At 44.1% G+C, this 22243-nt stretch overlaps 1 protein-coding gene across 1 annotated transcript; it reads left to right on the top strand.

Moving 5' to 3' along the window:
• Positions 1-1024: 1024 nt before the first annotated feature.
• Positions 1025-21878, top strand: TRIB2 (tribbles pseudokinase 2). The gene is made up of 4 exons (XM_048936239.1): positions 1025-1075; positions 1819-2237; positions 6096-6388; positions 19479-21878. The coding sequence occupies exons 2-4, from the start codon at positions 1968-1970 to the stop codon at positions 19945-19947; spliced, it is 1032 nt and encodes a 343-aa protein (XP_048792196.1). The 5' UTR covers positions 1025-1075; positions 1819-1967; the 3' UTR covers positions 19948-21878.
• The last annotated feature ends 365 nt before the right edge of the window (positions 21879-22243 follow it).

Below are 22243 nucleotides of genomic sequence, written 5' to 3'. Positions count from 1 at the left end.
GCCCAGAGCCACATCCAGCCTGGCCTTGAATATCTCCAGGGATGGGGCATCCACAGCCTCCTTGGGCAACCTGTTCCAGTGCCTCACCACCCTGAGTGATCATCTAAAGCACACAATCATCAAGGTTAGAAAAGACCACTAAAATAATTTAATCCAACTACCAATGCCCACTAAACCATTGCCCTCAGTGCCACATCTCCACATTTGTTGAACACCTCCAGGGATGGTGACTTCACCACCACCATCCCCAAAATCTTTCTTCTCCCATTTCTGACTCTTCCCTATCCTGATGTGAGAGCAAGGGTGCCAAGACACAGCCTGCCTTTTGTCATTTCCCTGCACAAGGGCTCCTCTGCCCTGCCAGGCAATGGCTACAGGCTAGAGCACTGCTTCCCACACCTCGCTGTCTTCTTACTGTTCATTTCATCTTTTAAAAAAAAAAATATATATATATATATATATGTTTTTTTTTTTTTTTTTTTTTTTCCTGTCGTTGCTTTGAAGGGAACACCCCTTTCACACGGCTGCAGCTGCGGCTGCTCTAAGGACGTACAGCCCCACGCTGCCCGCAGGAAAAAAAGAAGAAAAAAAAAAAAAGCAATTTCTTCATTGACAAAAAGAGAAACCAAACACGCCCGCTGCGGCTCCGGCACATGCAACGCACCCAGCATCCGCATACAACAGCCACACTCTTCTTTTAGGAAGGTTCGTTCTTTCTCGAGTTTGGAAGTTATTACTAATTACAATTAATTAGTTAACATCTCACCCCCAACCACAAGGGGAACCCCCCGAGAGACAGAACCCGACTGCTGAACAGCCCCAAGCCGCTTCACCTTGTTTACCCCTAGCGCTGCTGCCGGCGGGGGGAGGCGGCCAGGCCGGGGCGGGCCGGGGCGGGCTGGGGCGGGGCGGCGGGCGCCCGGGGCGGGGCGCGGCGCGGTGGGCGGCGGGGCCGGGCCGGGCCGGGCCGGGCCGGGGCGTGCGGCGGCGGCGGGGCAGTCAGCCTGCGCGCTGGGCACCGTGCGGGCGTGCGGCGGCCGGCAGCGAGGCTCGGAGCAGCCAGCGTCCCCGCCACGTAAGTAGCTTTGATGCGGCGGGGGAAGACGATGCCCTGCTGAAGGAGAGCGGCGCGGTCAGCCTTTCCTTCCCTCTTGTGCAACCCTCGGGCGTGGGGTGGGGAATCCCAAACAAAACCTGCGATCTGTTATGTTTTTTTTTTTTTTTTTTTTTAATTATTATTTTAAGCGATTGCACAGATTATCGCACCCGCAGTGAGAATTGAGCCCCCTTTTCGCAGCGTTGTTTTTTTTCTTCCCCTTTTTCCTTTGTGCCCCCAATCCCAAATCCCGTTGTGCGGTGAAAGCGTTCATCCTCCCTTACACTTTTTGTTCTGTCGGAGCGGAGGTCGCAGCGGCCCCCAACTCCCTTTTCCCCACGCGGAGCCGCGGTTCGGGGCGGCCCCCCGGAGCCTCTCGCCGCGCCGCGCTTCCTTTTGTCGGCCCGGCGTCCGCTGCACGCTCCCGGTTAAATGCTCCCTCGCTATTTCGCGGGGCATTTTCGGAGCGCCGCGGGCGCCAGCGGCGGAGCTGCCACGCCATCTACAGCCCGGCCTCGGCAGCGCGGATCAGCCTCGCTGTAGAAGAGAGAGAAAGGACGGTCCCCGTGCGCGTAGCGCCCGACTTAACCTTTTGTTTTCGCCCCGCGGCAGCGCCGAGCCCCGACCGCGCCGCTCCCTGCCGCGCCGCCCCCCGCTCCGCTCCGCGCCCGGCCGCCGGCGGAACAAAGGGCGGCGGGCTGAGCGCTCTCTCCCCGTGCCAGGACGCGGCGCTGAGGCTGGTCGCCCGCCGCCGCCGCGCTCCCGCTCCCGCCCCCCGGCGCACACAAAGGCGGCCGCAGCTGGACGGGCGAGGGACCGCTCTCCACGCCAGGGCTCCGGTGCAGCGTCTCGGCTGGGCTTCTCTATACTCATGAACATACAAAGGTCAACCCCTATCACGATAGCACGATATGGGAGACCGCGGAATAAAACCCAGGATTTTGAGGAGCTTTCGTCCATACGGTCCATCGAGCCAAGCCAGAGTTTTAGCCCGAATCTAGGCTCGCCGAGCCCGCCGGAGACCCCGAACTTGTCGCATTGCGTTTCTTGCATCGGGAAATACTTATTGTTGGAGCCTCTCGAGGGAGACCACGTTTTCCGAGCCGTACATCTGCACAGTGGCGAGGAGCTGGTTTGCAAGGTAATGCCTCACCTCCTTGTTATCCTCACGTCTCGTGTCAGTTTCCCGTGTCTCGCAGGAGGGCCGAGTGCAGCCGTGGGCTTCAATTATTAAATACTTTTAAAAATGAAAGGCGCAGGAGCAGCATTCTGGGTGCATCCTGGAACTTTTCCCTCTCTCCAGACAATGGCCACGTTCTAGCGGTGGCCCGCAGCCAGCTCTGCCTCTCACCCCGGGGACATTGTTCTGGAAAGAGCAGTCCTTTAAGTAGGTTTTAGCGGGAGTTCAGGGCAGGAGAAAACCTCGTCTTTCCTACTCTCACTCCTCAAAATGGAATGGGGAATTGCCGGCTTGTTTGGAGGTGTTGGACCTGCTGGCTGCCTCGGTTTTTCTCCCCATCCCTTGTTCTGGGACGGAAGAGGATGCGGAAGCGGGAAGGTCGCAATGAGCTTTGTCTCAAAAGTGATTTAAAAAAGAAAAAAAAAAACCTCACATTGAATGAATCAGCCCGAGCTTCCTCACCATGGAGCTTGTTTGCAAACATCATCCTCCCCCATTGCACAACTGAGCAAGAATAAAACCTGCACACCTACGGCTTTTGGAGGAGCAGACAAAATAGCTGGCCCGCTCTTTGTAGCCTGTCTGCCCTCCATGCCTCCTCTCTGATTGCTCTGCCCTTAGAGGTGAGCTGTTGGAGGAGTACCCCCAGATGTGTGAACGTCTGTTGAGCTATGTTATCTTCCTTTTGGGCTGAGGGAATATTTTCCTTTGTTCCTAAATTGCAGATCTCATTGTCTGTAGTGAGCCAGACTCGTGCCCCGCAGTAGTAGTTCTTGTAACTATGGAGCAGATTGCAACCTTGCAGCAGGCACTGCAGTATTTGCATTGTTCCTAATTTAGAGAATAGTGCCCTTTGGCGATGTTGGGTGTCAAACTAATGCAAAAACTGAAAAGTAGACATATTGTAACTTGCTCACATTCCAGGGATTAATACTCGTGTTGCTGATGGTTTCATACTTCTGTGCTCAATTCATAAGTTCAGGACTGGCTCGTAGCAGAGAAGTGAAAATAATTGCTCCCGTTTCTCTCTTTGTCGAGCCTGGAGTTCAGAGGGTAATTTAAATGCGCTCATTGATTGAGTTATACAACCTGGTGTTAAGGCAACTTCGGACTTTGTGTGGTTATTCAGGGGAAAAAAGGGCCCATGACTTTGCAAAGGGCTAATATTGCATGCTGAAATGAATGCTTTGTTACTAAACTGAAACAGAGCAGGAGAATTTCTAGAATGAAAGCCAGCTTGGTGCAGCAGCACAGTGCTGCACTCTAGGACATTGGCATCTTTTCATGAAATAAACAGATCCCACAAAGCTGCTGCTCTGTGTGAAATCATAGGTGAACTCGTGTGGCAAGTGGTGAAGTGGGGGCTCTGCTCTCCTTTGTTTCCTGTTTGGTTTGCAGGATTAAGGTGGTGTTTTGGTAACAGCAGGAGTGGCGTGGCTGCAGCTCACAAAGGCTGGACTTGATTTCTTTCCTCCCTTTAACCTGTATGTTTTTAAGCTGATCCCGACTTTTCAATAGTATCAGTTTTTCCATATGTGCAAGGCACTACTTCTAGCAGGGCTCCAAAAATATAATCCTGGTTCAAATTGTGGGTTTGTGAATATACAGTTGTCAGTCCTGAACTCAATTTAAAGCCTTCTTTAAAATGCCTGCGGTAACATGACTGCTATTTGTCAAGTAGCCTTCCGGCAAAGAGACCTGCTATCTGGTATCTTATTGAAGATGCTCTGGGAGATTGCTTGCACAAACATTGGGTTGGATAACAGACACATACTGATGATTCTCAAGATTCATTTGGCTGCACCCACTGACTGTACAGATGCCGTTATTTGCTTCAAGGCTCCATGGCATCTGAACAGTGGTAACTTCTCACTTCCAATTCCCAGCGAGAACTAAATCAAACTGCAGCTTATTGGACATTTGCTGAATTGAGGCCAGGGATTTTAAAAGCTGGGATACAAAGAAGCGTTTTATAAAAGGTATTCTACCCTGTAGCAGTGTGATGGTGCTTCCCATCTCCTCCTTTTCAAACACTGTGCTGATACAGATCCATACCTGCTTAACCTAGCCCAGGGGCCAGAAAATGTGGCAAATTTCTATCAGGACAATCTGGTTAGGACAGTTCTGCACTTATTTCACAAGGGATTTGAGCTCTGTGAATATTCCCACTTAAATTTTATTTTACAGCAGCCTCTTTGTAGCACGGCCATTCACTTAGAGTTCTGAGATATAAATGTCAATGAGTTCTCCTCTGGAATGATTTACACCCGGGTGATTTAAGCTACACCCCTCCCCTCCCAAGTTCTGCTTCCTTGGCTCACTGTGTCGCCAGAATGCCTCCGTGCTGATCTGCCCCCTGCAAAACGTGTGGGATCTGGCTGGCAGCCGTTAAGGTTGTGTCTGCTATGCTGGAGTGCAGTCTCACAGGTGTGGGACGAGGAAGGGGGTTTCTCCATGGTGTGAGTTTGGATCCTTTTCTGTGGAAAGGGATGATTAGTACTGTGCTCTGAAGCAGTACATGGCACACATTGTGAAACCTTAGGGAGATTTGGATTGAATTGTGTCTTAAAAGCCCAGTCCTGAAAGCTTTGTAAAGGTTCAAAGAAAGCAAGGAGGTTTGCTTCTGGGAGAGTACGCAAATACTTGCTGCTGCAATACAAATGCCAGATAGAACACAAAAATAAGAAACCGTGGTTTCAATGTGTTTGGAGGCTTTACCAGGCTCTTCAATTTTGTGTTCAATTAAAATGGGACATGACTACCTTAAATTCTTTTTACCCAAGTAACAAAACATCGGAGAGCAAGTTACATATTAATAGCATTTTTATGCTGGTGGAAACACTAATCCCTTGCTTTGTAGCACATCCGGAGCAGGTATAATTAAAAACAAAAATCCCTGCCATCAATACTTGGCTTATATTCTCCTCCAGCACACTGACTGCTGTTATTCTCAATGAAGTCTTTCTTCTTCATGTAATGTGGGCATTTCTCAATCGACTCACATACTGATTCATTCGTCATCACTAGATTATAGTAACTTTTTATGTTTGGGTTTCCCAGCAGCCTTTTTAATTCCTACAGCTCATTCACAAGATCAGTGATAACATACTCGGTATTAAAGGGACACTTTGCTTTTAATGGAGCACTCGACTGAAGCACAGAGAGCTCGGGGTGGTTCTGCCTTTTCCCTTTTGAAGGGTGTTTGTCTGCACTCCAACACTGGGGCTGCTTCCCTGGTTGTCCTTCTGATCTCATAAACAGCCATTGTAAAACTGAGACTTTGAAAATGAAAGTGACTTTGCTGTTTGCGGGAGGGGGAAGAAATGCAGGAAATAAATATGAATGGTGAAGGATAATATTTAAACCTGAAAATCTGTCAATTGTTAATGGGTTAATAAAGTCAAGAGGGAGCATGGGGATCAGAGTGGATTTAATCCGACAGCTTCTCTCAAGGCAGAACTACTGGTCAAATTGTCTGTGAGTTTGGATACAAATAAACAAGCTTCAGTCTGAGAGCTGCTTGTCACTGATCTTTAGAGCTTAATTCAGATTAAGTTGTTAACTTGATCAGCTATTAGCTAATGAGTCTGTTCCTGCTACAAATTTTGGAGGCCTTTCCCATAGGGGCTCCAAATATGCGTTGTGAGGGGCTGCACAGCTTGTTTTGTCTTGTCCTCTATGCCGTGAGCCCGTGACATCCTGTTTGCCTCAGTACAGTATAAACTATGCTCAGAGGTGCTCTGTTAACAGAATTAGATACACTGTCATTCACTGTCCTTCGCAGCGCTAACCTTGGCTTTACTGTCATTGTTCCTGCAGGTGTTTGATATTGGCTGCTACCAGGAGTTATTAGCACCATGTTTTTGTCTGCCTGCACATAAAAATATCAACCAAATTACTGAAATAATTCTTGGGGAGACAAAAGCGTACGTGTTCTTTGAAAGGAGCTATGGGGACATGCATTCATTTGTTCGCACCTGCAAGAAGCTTAAAGAAGAGGAAGCAGCCAAACTCTTCTATCAAATAGCTTCCGCTGTTGCACATTGCCATGATGGTGGACTGGTACTGCGAGATCTGAAGCTGCGAAAGTTTATTTTCAAGGACGAAGAAAGGTAAGAGCATCCCTTATGTTACAGGTGGAGGTGTCTGAGGTCAGGTTCAGTGTTATGGGATGCTGTGCTCTTCTTTGTCACCCTACAGTTCATTTGTGGTGCATGACGGGTTTCACTTTCCTTACTTTCCTCTGCAACCTGATCATGGGAGGATGTACCATGTGATGTTCTGACTTAGGCTTTGGAGTAATGTAAGTACAGTGGTGTTTGCGTCTGTGCCTGGCCTGTGCAGCTCCTCCTTGAGGAGTACCCTCATTCCTGAGCACAGGATGTCACCTGCAGGAAGGCTCTGTGGAGGTGATTGGTGTAGGAGCTCCACTAACGTAAATACCACTGGTGTTCAAAGAGGAAAGGACTAAAAGATCTGCTCTGTTAAAGACAACTGGAGTCTGAAATGGCTCATTCCAGTGAGCAAGCAAGAACAGGAATACCAGCAAGTGGCTAATGCAGATATAGGTTAGAGGGAAGGGCCGGCATTGCTTTGAAGGATCACTCTGAAGACAGCTGCTTGTTGCCCTGGAAGGGTCTGGAGGCTGCTTCTGAGGGTATTGTCTGCAGTAAGACTAACACTGCCTTGCTGATGTGTGGGTGCCTGCTTTTAGTATCAGCTATTCTGGTACTTGGGGAGCTCCCCTTTTTTTGGTTTTATTTGTATCTCCTCCTTACATGCTTTTTTTTTCCCATTAATTGTCTGGTTAATGATTTGGGGGGGGGGGGGGGGGGGGGGGGGTGGAGATGGAAGACAGGGAATGAAGTAAAGCTGAGTATTCCAGGTTGTTGAAGTGCTATTTCTGATGCTGAGCCATAGCTATACAGTTGAAGCTTTGGAAACTTTACATCTTTTTCCTTGTGGCTACCGGTTTTTCTTAACTATGTTACGTCATGTATTTTCTTGCAACTTCCACACAAACCATTGGGGTAATGAACTCTGCCAGAGTAAAGTCAGGCTTTGACGGACGGATTAAATGGGAAGAAGGCCAGCAGAAGGAAAAACTGAATGGGGACAGAGCCTCTCTTTGTGCCTCTTCATGTCCTGATGGAGGATGGGCAGATACTTTTTCCCTTCTGGCTCAACCCCACAGGTTGTCTGAAAGCTTGCTCAAGCTGTCGAAGGGAAAAGTAGATGTTCTGGAGAGAGTCACTGAGAATAACCAATGTATATCAATTCTATTTGAGGCTGTTTGTGGAGCTATAAGAAAAGTAGGGTTTTTTGCAGGCTCAGGAAATCCATGGTCAGAGAATGACAGAAAGCTAATAGTCATTAAAGAAAAGTTTCTGACCCTACAATAAAAAATGACAATGTCTGTCTTGTTTAAATATTCTCTACTTAAAATTTATTAAAAGGTAAGTTTTCTAAAATGTACTTCTCCTTGTAAAGAGTTTAAAAGGAGTAAAGTAGAAGACCGTTTCTTAGTTCAGTTCAGGCAACTCAGCTATTCCCCATTTTCATGCTGCAGACCCAATATGTATGATTACCATTCACTTCTGTTCTAATAAGAAAGCTTAAAATGCAGCTGGCTTTGTGTCCATTCAGAGAAAAATGCAAAGCAAGTAGATGTAAGCTGCACTTTCACAACTTTTATTCTGAGTTTAATAATTAAACAGCATTATAGCACCTTTGATGTAGATAACAAAGAAACTTGTGTGGAGTAGGTGGGGATTTCTGCTGTAGCTGATAATGTCCTTACATTAAAATGGATTTTTTCCTGGGTATATGCAGAAACTTGTCTGGTTTCCTAAGGAGGACAGGACTGGAGCCTACTTTCCGCTGTGAACGAAGGCAGCATGAGCTCAGAGCAGTGTAGTGGGGGCGGGTGCAGGCCCTTGCTGAATACTTTTGAACTCCTACCCTGCTGCTTACTAGGAACTGAACGCAACCCACGGCACGAGGCCAAGTCCTGCAGCCACCCAAGAAGAGTGGTGTGTACTATAATAGCAGTGTTTGCATTTGTGAATGCTTTTCGCATAACTAGTCTGCGAAATCACACAGTTGCTCACTTTTGAACAGTGTCCTGTCTTCTAATTGTACAGTAATTCACTTTAAAGGTCAAATATGACTTGCTAGTTATTTTTAAGATAACCGTAATGTGGTTCTCTTCTGGATGTGCTGTTGATTTGGATGTAGGGTGGTATTGCAATCCTTTCTCCACTAAATAAACAGTGAGATGAAATAGTGGGAGATGGAAATAGAACCTCTCAGCGACTGGCTTTTTCACATGCTCTGATCGTTAGACTGTAATCAGTTATCACTTTCAGTCAGCTGCTATATTTAGGCAGAAAGATCTTCCCAATCTTTTGGAGTTCACAGCGTGTGTGTGCATTGCTCGCACCCATCCGAGCTCGTGGTTTGGGAGCCTGCTGGCATTGCTCGTGTGCTGACAGTTGGGCTAGGTGATCTTGAGAGGGCTTTCCAACCATAATGATTCTATCGTTCTGAGGTGCCTTGCATTCAGAAACTGCTGCCTGTGTGATGGATCTGCAGAATTTGCTTTTCTTTGATACCTATGGTAATACAGGGAGAAGGAAAAGAGGAAAAAATGGTATTTTAAGAAAAATCTGTGAACTCTGCTGCTGTGTGTCACCTGTTCCTTACTAGAGCTCTTTTTCAGCAGTTCTTTTCCTGTTTCCTCCAGTCTTTAGAGAGAGTTGCCAGACTGACTGCAGGAACGAATAAGAGTGTGAAAGATACACGAAGGCAGTTCCATTTGTTTAGAAAAGAAAATCAATTAAAGGATTTCATAGTACATGCTCCTTCCATTGATTCCAGTGCTGCCCTGGTAGTTGGGTATGAAATTGGAGCTTGTGAGTTTTGCAGGCAGGTGAATATGACATTAAATCTCTTTAGACTTCATTCCCATTTATCTAAACTACAGCTGGAATTTGTAAAGATTCAAAATCTTGATCTAGTAGAGTTAGGAGTGCTCTCTGCTCCTGCTGATGTCGCTGCCCGGAATGCATGTTATTTGGATGTTGCAAATTACAGTGCCCTTCTTATAACCATAATGAACGAGGAAATAAGAAGGTAGAAGAAAGAAATGTTGGAGACTGGTAGTGCTGTGTTTTGTAGGGGTCTTGATCTTACCAGCAGCGTTCTCTTGACATACTAAATCAAAGCTAGACTGTGATGATGTGTTACATCTTGCTATTGTGTGTGTATAAATATCAGCACTTAGATGCGAAGTTCCACACTGCAGAAGCCAAACAAATTATCTGTTTTAAGGTGCTTCATCTTAGAACTTGAGTCTTGAACTGCAGAAATTTTGAAGATCGCATGCCATGAAAATGATGTGTGCTATTGGCAAGCATCTTAAGCCTTTTGTGTTTTGTTTTTGTTTGTTTCATATAAAGGAACATTGGGAGGTGTTGTTTTGGGGGGAAGTGCATCTATGTTTTTCTGTCTGTAAACTATAGGTGAAATAAGCAAAGTATTGCTTATTTAGATAAGCAATTATTTAAATAAGCAAAGAATTTCAGAGTCAAGCTGCTTAAACCTGCAGCAGATCTTGATGAAGCAGAGCATCTAAGACATTACCGCATGGCTGGAAATGTTTTGTAAGGCTGGGTTAGCAAGCAGCAGCACATCCATTAAATGAGGGCAGTGACTGTTAGAGTTCTGAAAACATGGAAAACACTTAATTTGCCACGCTGGGTCTCACCAGACTTTTAAAATTACGTATTAGATCCCTTTATATGTTTTCTATTTCCACATGTGTCAGTCACTTTTCTCATCCTGGATATGAAGATGGGTCGGTGTTGCTGCTGATCTTTGTGGTGCTCTTTTATTTTTTCTCTATTCCCGTTAATGGTATTTATGGTTTTATAGTCTGCCCTCATAGTAGGCCCTTGGGCAGAGCAGCTCTGCCCTTCTGGCATCCCATAATGATGTTGCAGAATGGGCAGGGCTTTCTAGGTTGCGCTAAAAATAGCAGTATTCACAGGATAGCTAATAAAGCAGTTCATCAGTGTGATGTACAGCAGATGCTTTGAGAGAGCCACCTCAAAGATCTCGGAATTAAATCAAGCATTTATCTGCTGCTTGTCCAATGGCTTTCCTAATACAAGAACGTTTCTGCTGTCAGGGAATTAGTAATTTCTTTAGTGCTTTTTTTTTTTTTTTTAAGCCTTTAATTTTATTAAAATATTAGCTGTCGTAACATTTGAAGCTTAAAGACCCTGAACATTCATCATAGTTGTTGGGGGAAATTAAAATAACTTTGGTATTTAGATATCATAATTTTCCTGTATACTTTTGAGTAAAAATGAGAAGTGATTGATAGGTGGGTGGGATTCAATACAAATAATATCATCTGACACGTTCTGCTCTGCACCAGGGGATTCCACCTAGTACTTTTGCCAATTTAGAAAGTGTGTTAGCATAACATATTTATTTGATGCTCTTAGAATTGTTTTTTCTACTCCCCTCCCCACCCTGAGTTTCTCAGCTTTAAGTGGATAATGCTAGTGACCTAGTTATGTTATCTGCAATCCTAGTGGTACAAACCTGATTCTACAAAAAACACAGAATCCTTGTACATATGTGCCTTTTTCCAAGTAGACATTTCATTTTCTGATAGTTAGCTGTAAGTTTATTTCCCTGTATTTGTAATCCAATCAGCACTTTTTCCCCATGGTGTTAAGAATCTGTTATTTTACTGATGACTCAATAGAGAAGAGGTAAGTTAATGCTTTCCTTAAGTTCTGGTTTTCAAATGCCAAGAACATTACACACAAAGCTGATCTTTACCTGTTTTGATATTTAAGCTCTTCACCTTACCCTCAATGGATGCTATATAACACCCCTTCTTTAATAGCAGAGAATTGTAGGTAAAATTTCAATCTCTCTAAACTGTTACTATTTTGCCTCTTGTGAAATACGGATTGGAAGGCAAACTTCTCTACAAATCTCTTCTGTGAAACTTCACATCTAGGAGCAGCTACACAACTGTTCTTTGCAGAAAAGTTTGTGCTTCCAGTTGCCTTTGTGGGGTTTGGTTGCAAAGCTCCTCGTTTCTCCCAGTGTTCCTGGGATTAGTGTGCTATGGGTTTATTGCTGATGTGATGCCTTTCCTGATGGGGGCGTGGGAGGCAATCTGCAGATGTCAAACATCACGTCAGCTTTGTGAAGTGCTTAAATCTCCTGAGGGCGTATGGAGACACAGAGGTTAAGTGTTGTGCCTTAGGTCATAAATGAAAGTAAAAGCCAGGGAGAAGTTGACTGCTGGCTGGCCGCAGGATATATCTCAAATTCCAAATGGGCCTTGAGTCCAGACATTCAGCATCCTTCAGTGAGACCATGAGTGGTTAGAGCATGTGATGTAGCTCCTATGGAGTCTGCAGCAGGTTTTGCCCTCAGACTGTGATGTCTTCTGGTATTTGCTTCGCAGCTGGATATGTAATACCTTATCTCCCTTCTGAAGGGCAGCGTGGGATGCAGCTCTGTGGGGGACCTGGAGCAGTAGAGAAGCCACGCTGGGGTCCTGCATTTACTTCAAGCTGCAGGTTGCCTCTGTGTTCTGTCCAGCCTCTCCCACCACAACCACTGACAGACCTTCCTCACTGTGTGCTGAGGTGGTTTGTGTTGGCAAGTGCCCGTATCACTTTCTTATGATGGCTCAGCACTATGTTTGTATTTGGATGACATTCTCATGGTCACCAGCTTTTTGGAAGGCTCTTTTGGAGGGGTTGTCACATTTCCCTCACTGTGAAGACTGCGTATTGACTTTCTGGTCTTTTGTATGACTTTCTAAAAGTTGACTTACTCAGTTCTGCATTGCGTGTTGGCTGTATTGGTTGGCATGGCTGTGTGCCCATCACACAATGCCTGTCATGAGATTCCTCTTTTTGAGGACATGCTCTCTGCAGTCCCTGGATAAAGATGTTTCTTGGGATATCTTGTGCTGAGAGTTCAACATCTGGCCATTTTGAAAACTTTGAAAGCTCCAACCATAGACTCAGTGCAAAATATATTCTGTGTTGATTTCTGAGTCTGCAGGCCTCTGAGTTGGAAGGCACCTGCAATATCAGCTACTATGGTGAAATTCTGTTCATGTATATTTTTTTAGTTGTCCTTATCACACTGTGAAATTACTTCAAGGTTGGGAGTGGAAAAGAGCAGACTGTAAACAGGTATCAACCAGGAATTTTAGTTTAGTTTTAAGCATATGCTTTTTAGTAGATATATATTACTTAGAGGCAGGTTACAGTCATCTAAGCAGAAGGTTTGCAAGTTGAGTTGTGAAATAATGGCCCTGCTTTATTTTAGAGGTGCTGGGCTTCCACTTGCAGCTCAAAAAATCTGGAGCATTATTTGCAATATGAGGTTACATGAAAAAAAAAAATAGTTTTCACTTTTTTTTTTTTTTTTTCCCCATGAACCTTCACCATATATTGTTTGGACAGACCTAGGAGGGAGGAAAAAAAAAAAAATGAACATGGCACACAGGTGAGAGCAGAGCCTTTTAAAACTCTGACCTTTATTGTGATCTAAAAAAGTAACAGCAAGGTGAAGTAGATGCCGTGGGCCAGATGCTTATCGTATAATGGCCTCCTTGCAAGGCTGTAACCAGGCCTCTTCATGAAAGGTTCTGCACTGGATTTCAGAGCATTTACCCCACACAGACAGTCACTGCATCACTGCCTTCCTCTGTGCTTTTTGGGAAGCTTGTTGTCACCTTAAGCAGTGAGGGCGTGGAAGAAACTCAGTGCACCGCACACAGGCTGGGCTGTTCCCAGCAATCCTGTCTGAATGTTTTAAGGCCAAGGCCATGGGGCCTCCAGCTGTACCTGGAAGACTATGAGAAGTGGGTCTGGGTGCATTTTTTTTTTTTAAGTGGAAACCAGCTAAAGTCAAGTTAAAAGCTCTAAGTGTGGCATGTTGACAAGGGGATGTGGGGCCGGATAGGATCCTGTTGGAGGAAGGGTGGGGGGGGATATGTAATTTTTAGAGGCTTCCTTATTCCACGGAAGTACCGGTGAGGGAATCTTCCCTTAGGAACAAGGTTCATCCTGTAAAACCTTTTCTGCCTGCAAGTCCCAGTTGCCTTTTGAAACATATCCTTGAGCCTGTTTCATTATGCAAGAGACGGTTTGTCTGACAGCCTCTGTTCAGGGTTTTTTTTTTTTTTTTTTCCTGGAGTTGCGTAGGATGCTGTGCAATGAACTCCCAGGCTGTGTGCTGCTATGTGTTGGAAGGGATCTTAGCAGCAAAAGGAACAGGATTTAAATTGATGACGTAACATTTCCCCTCTGATCCTGAGTGCCTCGCTACCCTGGGAGGAGATCGAGTAGCTCCAAGTTCAGGATGGGTATTTGCACCAAGTTGCAAATCATCTGCGTGGGATTTGACTAGCTGCCATCCTCATCTCACTGCCTCCACAAAGACTTCTGCATTATTTAGGAGAGATTCCTTTAGTTAAAATAATCAATTAATAAAAGAGAACTGTTTCCAGTGTCAAGATTTTTTTTTTTTTCTTCCTGCCTGATGGCATAATTGCATTCATGCTCATCTTTGTGTTGGGGTGCTAGCAACTGACCTTGATTAAATGACCTGTAAGTTATTGGCCACACAGGAGCAATCCCTGATCTCTTGGGCAGTTATGGGTTCCTGTTGATGGCTTGAGTGCTTTCACCTAGGGGAAGGCTTTCCTGGCCTCGGTCAGAGTAATGTTGAAATATGAGAGAGGATTGCTTGAGTGCCTTTGTGTTTTTTTTATGGGCAGGTTAATATAGGGGGGAATGCCGTGAGGCATCTCTTCTCTTTAGAAGTTGCTGTTTTATGTTTACCTGCAGTCGTATCACTAAAATTGCAATTTGGATGGCAATTTCAATTCAGCTGATGGTTGTCCTCTGATCTTGGGAAGCATGAAGCTGATCTATAGGGTCTGTAAATCCGGAATATCTTGTTTTGACCCTAACTGAATAGCAAGTGGGAGGTGTGCCTGTAATCTGAAGCAGGATGCCTCCTTCCAGAGTAGCTGATTTTTTGGTCATCGCATTAGAGGTGATGCTGGACTATCACTGTGGGTACAGTCTGCAGTCAGTGTTCCCAAAATGGTAGCAATGGCTCAGCTGTGGTTCAGGTACTGTCTCCCACTAGATGGCTTGGGGGGCAGGTTGGAAGCAGCTGCTTTCATTGATTCAGGTATGGATTCCTCCACTGCAGTGAATAAACAGTAATAAAGATATTTTCCTCTGAAATGCTCAGTCTTTCAGTCAGTATTTCTGCTTTAAATGTTCCTTTTTTTTTTTCTTTTTTTTTTTTTTTTTTTTTTTTTCCCTGCCTCACGAGCCCTCTGAATAATTCCACTGTTTCTGGTATGGAAATCGTGTTTGCTTTTGGAGAATAAGAGTGGAGCAAGCGTGAACTCCGGGTTCTTACAGCCCTGGCTTCGGTGTCAAAAGGCAGGGGAGTAGTTTGCCAGTAACCCGTGAGCTCTGCGGGGAGGAATAATGTGAATCACCCTGGAAAAAAAGGTGTAGGATGTGCAACAAAGCCCTCCGCCAGAAAAGGGTGCTAACTTAGGAAGCGGCATTGAAGAATCTTCTGGAAGACGTTTAATTGATTAGGTTTTGTTACATTACTGAAGAGCAAAGTCTGAATGCATTCAAGTAATGAATGGCATATTGATAAGAAATTCAGAGTGGTATTGTTTTTCATGGGTTTCCCTGACGGTTTCTATGGGGACAAAGGCGCATTTCCCGTCTGAGTGCTGCTGCTGCCCTCTGATTGCACTTCTGTGGTTTCATTCACCAGTAATGGGAAAGCATTCATAGGCAGAATAGCTTCCCCTTTTTAAATAGCCATGATTCAGGGTTGTATTTTTTTTTTTAACGCATTAGACTAATGCAGTGTTTTATCAATGATCTGATAGATGCATAATGCTCTTTTTTCAAGTTCTTATTCAAGGTCTGCATTAAAACTTGAAATTATGTACTGTAATTACGTAAGCCGTGACAAAAGTCTTTGTTGCCCTACAGTGTGTGTACAAAGTGATTCTCATCCGGCTTTGGCAGTAGTTTATGTTTCAGCTTCAAGGATTAATTTTTGTTGCAACCATTTAAATGGCCAAACTTAAATGCTGATGCTCTGGAAAACTTATTTCTCTTGTGGGGGTCCTTCAGCTGGCTGATGTGTGCTAATTATTTAAAGAATGAGAGGTTTGGTGGTTTTGTTTTGTTTCTAGAAATGTGACTTTAAAGAAGTAGAATGATTTCATTTTTGTTTGTGCCTTCTCTTCTTTGTAATAGGAAGTGCTTCAAAGCTGATGTTGATTTCACATTTCAGTGTTTGGTTTCGAGTCTGTCCCCTGCCTGCCAAGGGCCAAATTGAATTGGGTTGTCTGTTTGTTCTGCAGTTGGATGTGCTTCCAGCCTTTGCTGCAGAGACTCTGTGTTCTCAGCAACTCCTTGCAGTTTTGAGGGTCTGTTGTTGTTGGCTTCTATTCTTTTTTCCTGGATATTTTATTTCAGTGCTTCCTCTGAGAGAGGAGGTGGAGGGGAAGAAATCAGTGCTCATCCAGAGTGTCTATGCGCATTTCTCTGTTTTTAGATCCTCTCTTTCCTGTTGTTCTCCCCCCTTCTCACCCCTCTAGAGGGAAAAAATAAAAATCTCAGACTTGCAGAAAACAGAGCTCTTTTAGGCAGTGCTTGAAATCTGGAGGAAGGGGAGGCTAGCCAGAGCTGGAAGCCAGGGATATCTGTTTCTCTCAGAGAGGCTGTACAGTCGGAAATAGCAGCTCCTAAGCCAGGCTGCTCCTTTTCAATTGCCTGAAAAAAGCATGAAATGGCTGTAAAAAGCGGAGTGATACTTGCGGTTCATAGCAGCATGCCATCCAACTGTGCAGTGACTGTGTGCTATATGCAAGGCTGAGGTGTGTGGAGTTGCTGTCTCTTAAGAAGCCAGGCTGGCTTGGGTCTGCCCTGGCTCCAGGTCATGGGGGCAGCCTAGAACAACACAACCAGGGCCTTCAGCGGTGACATTTCATGATTGTTTCTATGCATGGGCTGCGGTTTCTTCCTCTGGAATAACTCAACCCTTAGGGAAGTAAGAACATCCCAGTTGTTTCTGTTTGTAAAGGGGAATGTCATACTTGGGCTGTGTACCCAGCAGGTGGGTGCTCAGGTGATGCAGGACAGCAGCTTGTGAGGGAGATGCTTGTGTGCTGAGGGGGCTTCTAGTGCCTATACCCATGTTGGAGTGCAGCCAGGTGAAGGAGACATTTCCTCGTTTTTTACCTTATACAACAGGGTGTTAATGCGTGACAGTTTGGGGGCTGGCTAGAAGGGCAGAAGAGAGCTGAACATTGTATTTTTGTTTGGTTTGGGACCCTTTGTTTCCTCAAAGACTGTCAGCTGAGTGGGATGAAAAACCTGGTTGAGTGTTTGCTTCATTTGGTTGCAGATTATGGAGGAGCTGGCAGATAAGGGCCAGCTGTTGTTCCATTTGCTTGCTTAAACAAAACCTGCCATAGCATGCGTGGAGGGCTGCTGGCTGCAGAATGCAGCACCTTGCATGAAAATGGAGGGAGGGATACTGCCTTTGTGTGCTGCATCTGGTTTTTCAGCAATGCATTTCTGCTCTAGGAGAAGATAGGTTCTGAGCTTTTTTGACACACTTTGCTGTCTGCTTTTACCAGTTTTGTGCGGCATTCATTACAGAAAAGAAGAGATTTAGAAATTAAAATAATTTTCTGTAGTATAGCAGCTGCTCGGTGAGCTGTTGCTTTAAATTTTTTTGGCAACGATCAGAAATGTAAAACAGGGTAGGAGAGTAAACACCGCTTCCCTGCACTGTTGACAGTCCAGTGGCAAGGCTGTGTGTGTGGGTGAATTCTCTCCTGCAAGTTGTTTATAAATAGATTACCCTGCCCCATTCCCTCTGTGTGCTCTGCTTCTGGGAGCAGCAGTGAGTCGATGCTTTCCTGGCTGGTGGTTCAGTGACTTAATGCACGTTTGAGTAGCTGGCTTCTCCACTTCATCACTACACATACTTTTCTGTGGAAAAACTGAGGTGGGCAGTGCAAATGGAACCACAACTTGTGTCTCTGCCTTCCCTTTCATTTCTTCCTCTCTGTACTCTGCCCTACTAGGAGTGTCTTTTCTCCCTGGGCATTTTGCCTTGCTGCTTTTCCTGTCCCACATAGGTATGGGAACACAGTGAAGCTGAGCATGCTGGAGGGACCCTTCTCTAGGCACTCCCCTGTTTGGGACCCTCTAAGCTGTGTACAGAGGGAAATTGTTGTGATCTTGATAATCACAGTCAGTTTCTCCTCGCAGCCAGCTTCCTGCATGAATATTGCTGCTGTAAAGTATTGTTGGTGTGCTCTGTTACCAGAAGAAGTGCTGTTAGGCTGGCAGTGGGTACTTAATCAGGAAGCAGGTGTGTTGCAGAAACCCCATCAGCATCAGCACTGGAGAAGAAAACAGTGGCCTATTTAATGAGGGAAGGAGCTGCCTGAACACACTCTGCTTGGGAGCCAGGTATCCTGCATTCTGCATTTATGACTTCCTGATCCAAGGCATGTTGCCAAAGGGGCTTTCACCTCTGCTAGGAAACATCTCTAGCTGTTGAAAAGGTCCAAGTGTCATTATGACAGTTTATGGCACAGTTGCCTTTGGAGTACTCCACGGAGTGAAATGCTCTTCTGTTGGTTCAAAGATGGTAGCACTGAGCTGGCCTGAAACCAAGTTCCAGCCACAGCTACTCTTTTGCTACTCAAACCCAAGCTATGTTGTCTTCAGTAAACATTTAAGAAACAGGGCTTTCCTTGTCTGTTTTTAGCACCTGTGAAATGATGTGTTTTAGTCGAAAGACACGCGTTCTGCTTTCTGGAATGAAGTTCAGTCTCTGCCTGTGAATGTCTGTGATACAAGGCAGGGTATGGTCATGACATTGGACTAGGGGTGATCACAGAGAACCATGAGATTAAGGAGTAAGGACAGGAATACTTGCAATTGATCCCTGGGTTGCTTAAAGTCTGCACTGCTGCTAGGTCACTCTTCCATCTGTATGCACTGGGAAAATCCTATTGCGTGGTGCTCTTTCTGCTCTTAAAGCCAACTATTGCTGGCAAATAGTCTAAAGGATAATTGCTAATCCTTTTTTGGTTGCCTGTGAAAGGGACAAACTTTTGAATATAGTTGCAGATGTTAGCTGTCCAAATTAAAAGGAAAGAAAGGTTATGTTAATCTCATGCTATGACAAGCAACTTTAGCATTTTTTTTCTGTCCTTGAGGTATTTGTAATGGAAAAAAATTCTTTTGCAGAGGTAATTAGTGTAGCACTACGACAAGTTCATAGTGCTTTGCAGGCAAAAAGCACTTTGCAGTCACAATAAGGCATCTGTGCCATCCTTCTGCAAGCCCACTGCTAGCCTCTGTTCGTTTCGATGTGAGGCATTTTTCTAGTTTGGCCAAATAGATAAGCTCACTGTTCATCTTGATGTTCAGCTCACCTGATCTCTCTTCAGCAGAAAGTTTGATTAAGACGACTGGAATTGGTTAAACTTGCTCTTCCTGAGTATAAGGATAAAGCAAAATACTGGTTAGTCAACAGGAATTGGTTAGGGTCAGAGCAGAAATTTTTATTCCTCTCAAGCCTTGTGGAATTAAAAGTGCAAGTAAACTGTTGACTAGTGTGAAGGTGTCAAAATAACTTCATCTGTTTAGGACTTGACCTGGATTTGGACGTGAGTCTTGAACAGGAGTGGAGTGCAGTCAACAAATAATCATGAGACTCATATCTCCTTTTGGAAATCGTGTTTATGGAAGTGTTATCAAACACATGAATACAGCAGTTATTTTTATGTTTTTAAAAGACCTTACTGATGTGCTTACTGGACGTAAAAGCAATTGAAATCTTGTAACAGTGTATGGCAATATTCTTCATATGTCTTTTTAACTGGTATCTATACAAGTTAACTGTAACAACCAATACTGTGAGTGGGAATCTAAACTGATGCACTTCAGTGGTTGCTGAATTTTGTAAATTTTCGTTACAATCTTTGAACTGTAACAGCCCAGAATGTGTGTTCAGATCTTTGCTTACCTTATTTGTTTTGTGTTTGTTTTGTTTTGTTTCTTTTGCCTGCAGGACTAGAGTGAAATTGGAAAGCTTAGAAGATGCTTATATTTTAAGAGGAAATGATGACTCTCTTTCTGATAAGCATGGATGCCCAGCCTATGTGAGTCCAGAGATCTTGAACACAAATGGCAGCTACTCTGGCAAAGCAGCGGACGTATGGAGTCTAGGTGTCATGCTTTACACCATGCTAGTTGGACGCTATCCTTTCCATGACATTGAGCCTAGTTCCCTCTTCAGCAAGATCCGGCGTGGGCAATTTAACATTCCAGAAACTCTGTCCCCCAAGGCAAAATGCCTCATACGTAGCATACTGCGTCGGGAGCCATCAGAAAGGCTGACTTCACAGGAAATTCTGGACCATCCATGGTTTTCTACAGATTTTAATGTATCGAATTCAGGATATGGTGCTAAGGAAGTATCAGATCAGCTGGTGCCTGATGTCAACATGGAAGAAGACTTGGACCCATTCTTTAACTGAGCACAAAGACTGGTGTTCAGAAGGTACACAACCTGGAGATGGACACATGAAGGAGCCCTTCCTGATGGTGTTAAATCACATCCTGCATCAGCCTAGCTTGGTAGCAAATGACACTCGGAGGTCCTCGGATTGAGAAGGAACCTCCACAAGGAGCTAATATAACAAATGTAGCATGGGGACAGACTGGGGGGTGGGGGGAGCTTGCTATCAGGTTAGATTGATTTGGAGGAGAAAAGGCAGCATGGAGCAATTGTAGCTTCTCACCTTTCTGGAGCCAAGGAGACTGCACATGCCAATTCTGGTGCAGCTATATCACTCCTGATTCTGTTCCATTAAAAATAGTGGTAACTCACAACAAATAGAAACTTTTTGCCTCAGCTCACATCTTGGCATCGCACTGTTAAATATTTAACTTCAGCCATTATTCAGGGAAAGTACAATTGGCTAACATTTTTTTTAATCAGATGTCTAATAATTGATGGGATTAATTTAAGAAAAAATTAGGTGCACAAAGACGGACATGAAAAGTGGGTGCTAAAAACAAACAAAATTTCAGTTCATGTCTCTTGATAGCTATTTTCAACTCATTTCTTCTAAATAAACTACTTAATATTCTTGTCAGGAAATGACATTTTAATGCTTTGTTCCCTTAAGGGGAAGTATCTGTCATTTAACAAGCTGTTCTGTTTTGTGTCAAATGGTTTGTTGCAGGAAGCTATTATAACTCGAACTTCCAGATGCATTACTGCTATAATAGGGGAGAAAAAAAATGTAATTTTTTAAAAAAAGATACGAGATACTGGCTTCCATATCTGCCATGCTGCACGTATGTGACTAGAGAGGACAGAAAGACCTTAATCGTCTCTATCTGAGAACCGATCTCTTCTTTACCTGACTGGCCCACGTATACATAGAGGGCTCTTTGTTATTGAAGAAGAGTATTGTGGGTTGTTGTTTGTTTTTTTTTTAGTTCTTTGAATTCCTCTCAACTTGGGAAATGAATTGTTTGGGTTTGATTATTATTTTTTTTGTTTATGTCCAGAATAAGAAATAAGAGGGTATTAATAAGCTGAACATTTATATTACAGATATTCCTCTTGAAACATACACAGTAATATGCACCTTTTGTATTGTCAAGACTTATTCTATTTATTGAAGAAAATGTCACAGTAGTGATGTATTAAGCCAGTACTTCAATTACGGGTTGACTTGGGATGACATGTTACATGCTGTAGTTAACACACTTCTTTTCTGTTCAGGTATTTCTGTCCCTAAATAACTTTTTATTTAGCTTTTTTGATTATTTTTTGTTTTGTTTTGTTTTTTTCTTTTTGTTTTGTTTCTGGATAGCTTTATTTGATTTAGACTGGCAAATGTTTTTATTACTGCTTTTATATTGCTGTATGATATTGAAATCTCTTGGCATAAATATTTGTGTTTCCAGTACCTCAGTTGTTCTGATATTACTGCCTGTATACGTTTTGTGAAGTGGTCATGTTTTTTGGGTAGGTACATGTGGACTCTGTAGTATGTAAATGTTACTTGAATTTGTGCTTAATTATAGTATGTGGCATGTGCGTACAGCTACTTGGCATTTGACGTATGGATGCTATTTGCCTGCCTCGCAGGAAAGTTATGGTCCCACTCTCAAGAGGATGTTTCACAGTTCTTTATCAAGAGACAAAGCTAGCTGCAGCTGACCTGCCTTGGTTCTATTTTGGTAACTAAGAATATAAAGGAGTAATGTTTTTACACTCTGAAGATGGTGCTGTGTCAAGAAGGACTTTTTTTATTTTATAAATACCTTATAGGAGGAAAGATTGGTGATGTGCATGGTGGGGTTTTACTGCCTCTGGTGCTTTGTCATGTATTTGGTTTAATGTTTTTGTCCTAATCTCTTCAATAAATAAAATTGTGCATATTTAACTAAATTTCAGTTGTGAACCATGTTCTTACTGAAGGTTTGAAGCACTGCAAGAGTTTTCTCTGGTAGGGCCGCTTAGCTGCTATTTTTTTGTGCTCTTGCCAGACCTGTGAGCTGAGAAAGCTGAGCTCCTGTAAATAAAAGGTAATACTGTGTACCTTCTCATCAAATTATTTGCAATCTGCTATGAGGGAAACTGTTCTGGCTTGTCCCTGCCGTTTAGCAAGTCCGTTTAGCAAGTCCATTTACCTGATTCAGGAAGGGTACAGAAATGCAGTGAGAACTATGTCTTTTTGGTAGTAAGAGGCACTTCCATTGGTGGGGAGATATAAAAATTGAGCAAGCTGGCATATCCACTTGCCAGAGCTTTAG

The sequence above is a fragment of the Lagopus muta genome, chromosome 2 (genome assembly GCF_023343835.1).
Source record: "Lagopus muta isolate bLagMut1 chromosome 2, bLagMut1 primary, whole genome shotgun sequence".
Classification (NCBI taxonomy): Eukaryota; Metazoa; Chordata; class Aves; order Galliformes; family Phasianidae; genus Lagopus; species Lagopus muta.
This window is presented reverse-complemented; position numbering and strand designations above follow the sequence as displayed.

Coding starts and splice junctions, on each gene's coding strand:
- TRIB2 (XM_048936239.1), top strand. CDS start 1,968: ATGAACATACAAAGGTCAACCCCTATCACGATAGCACGATATGGGAGA. Junction 2,238..6,095: donor GCGAGGAGCTGGTTTGCAAG/GTAATGCCTCAC, acceptor TTGTTCCTGCAG/GTGTTTGATATTGGCTGCTA. Junction 6,389..19,478: donor ATTTTCAAGGACGAAGAAAG/GTAAGAGCATCC, acceptor TTTTGCCTGCAG/GACTAGAGTGAAATTGGAAA.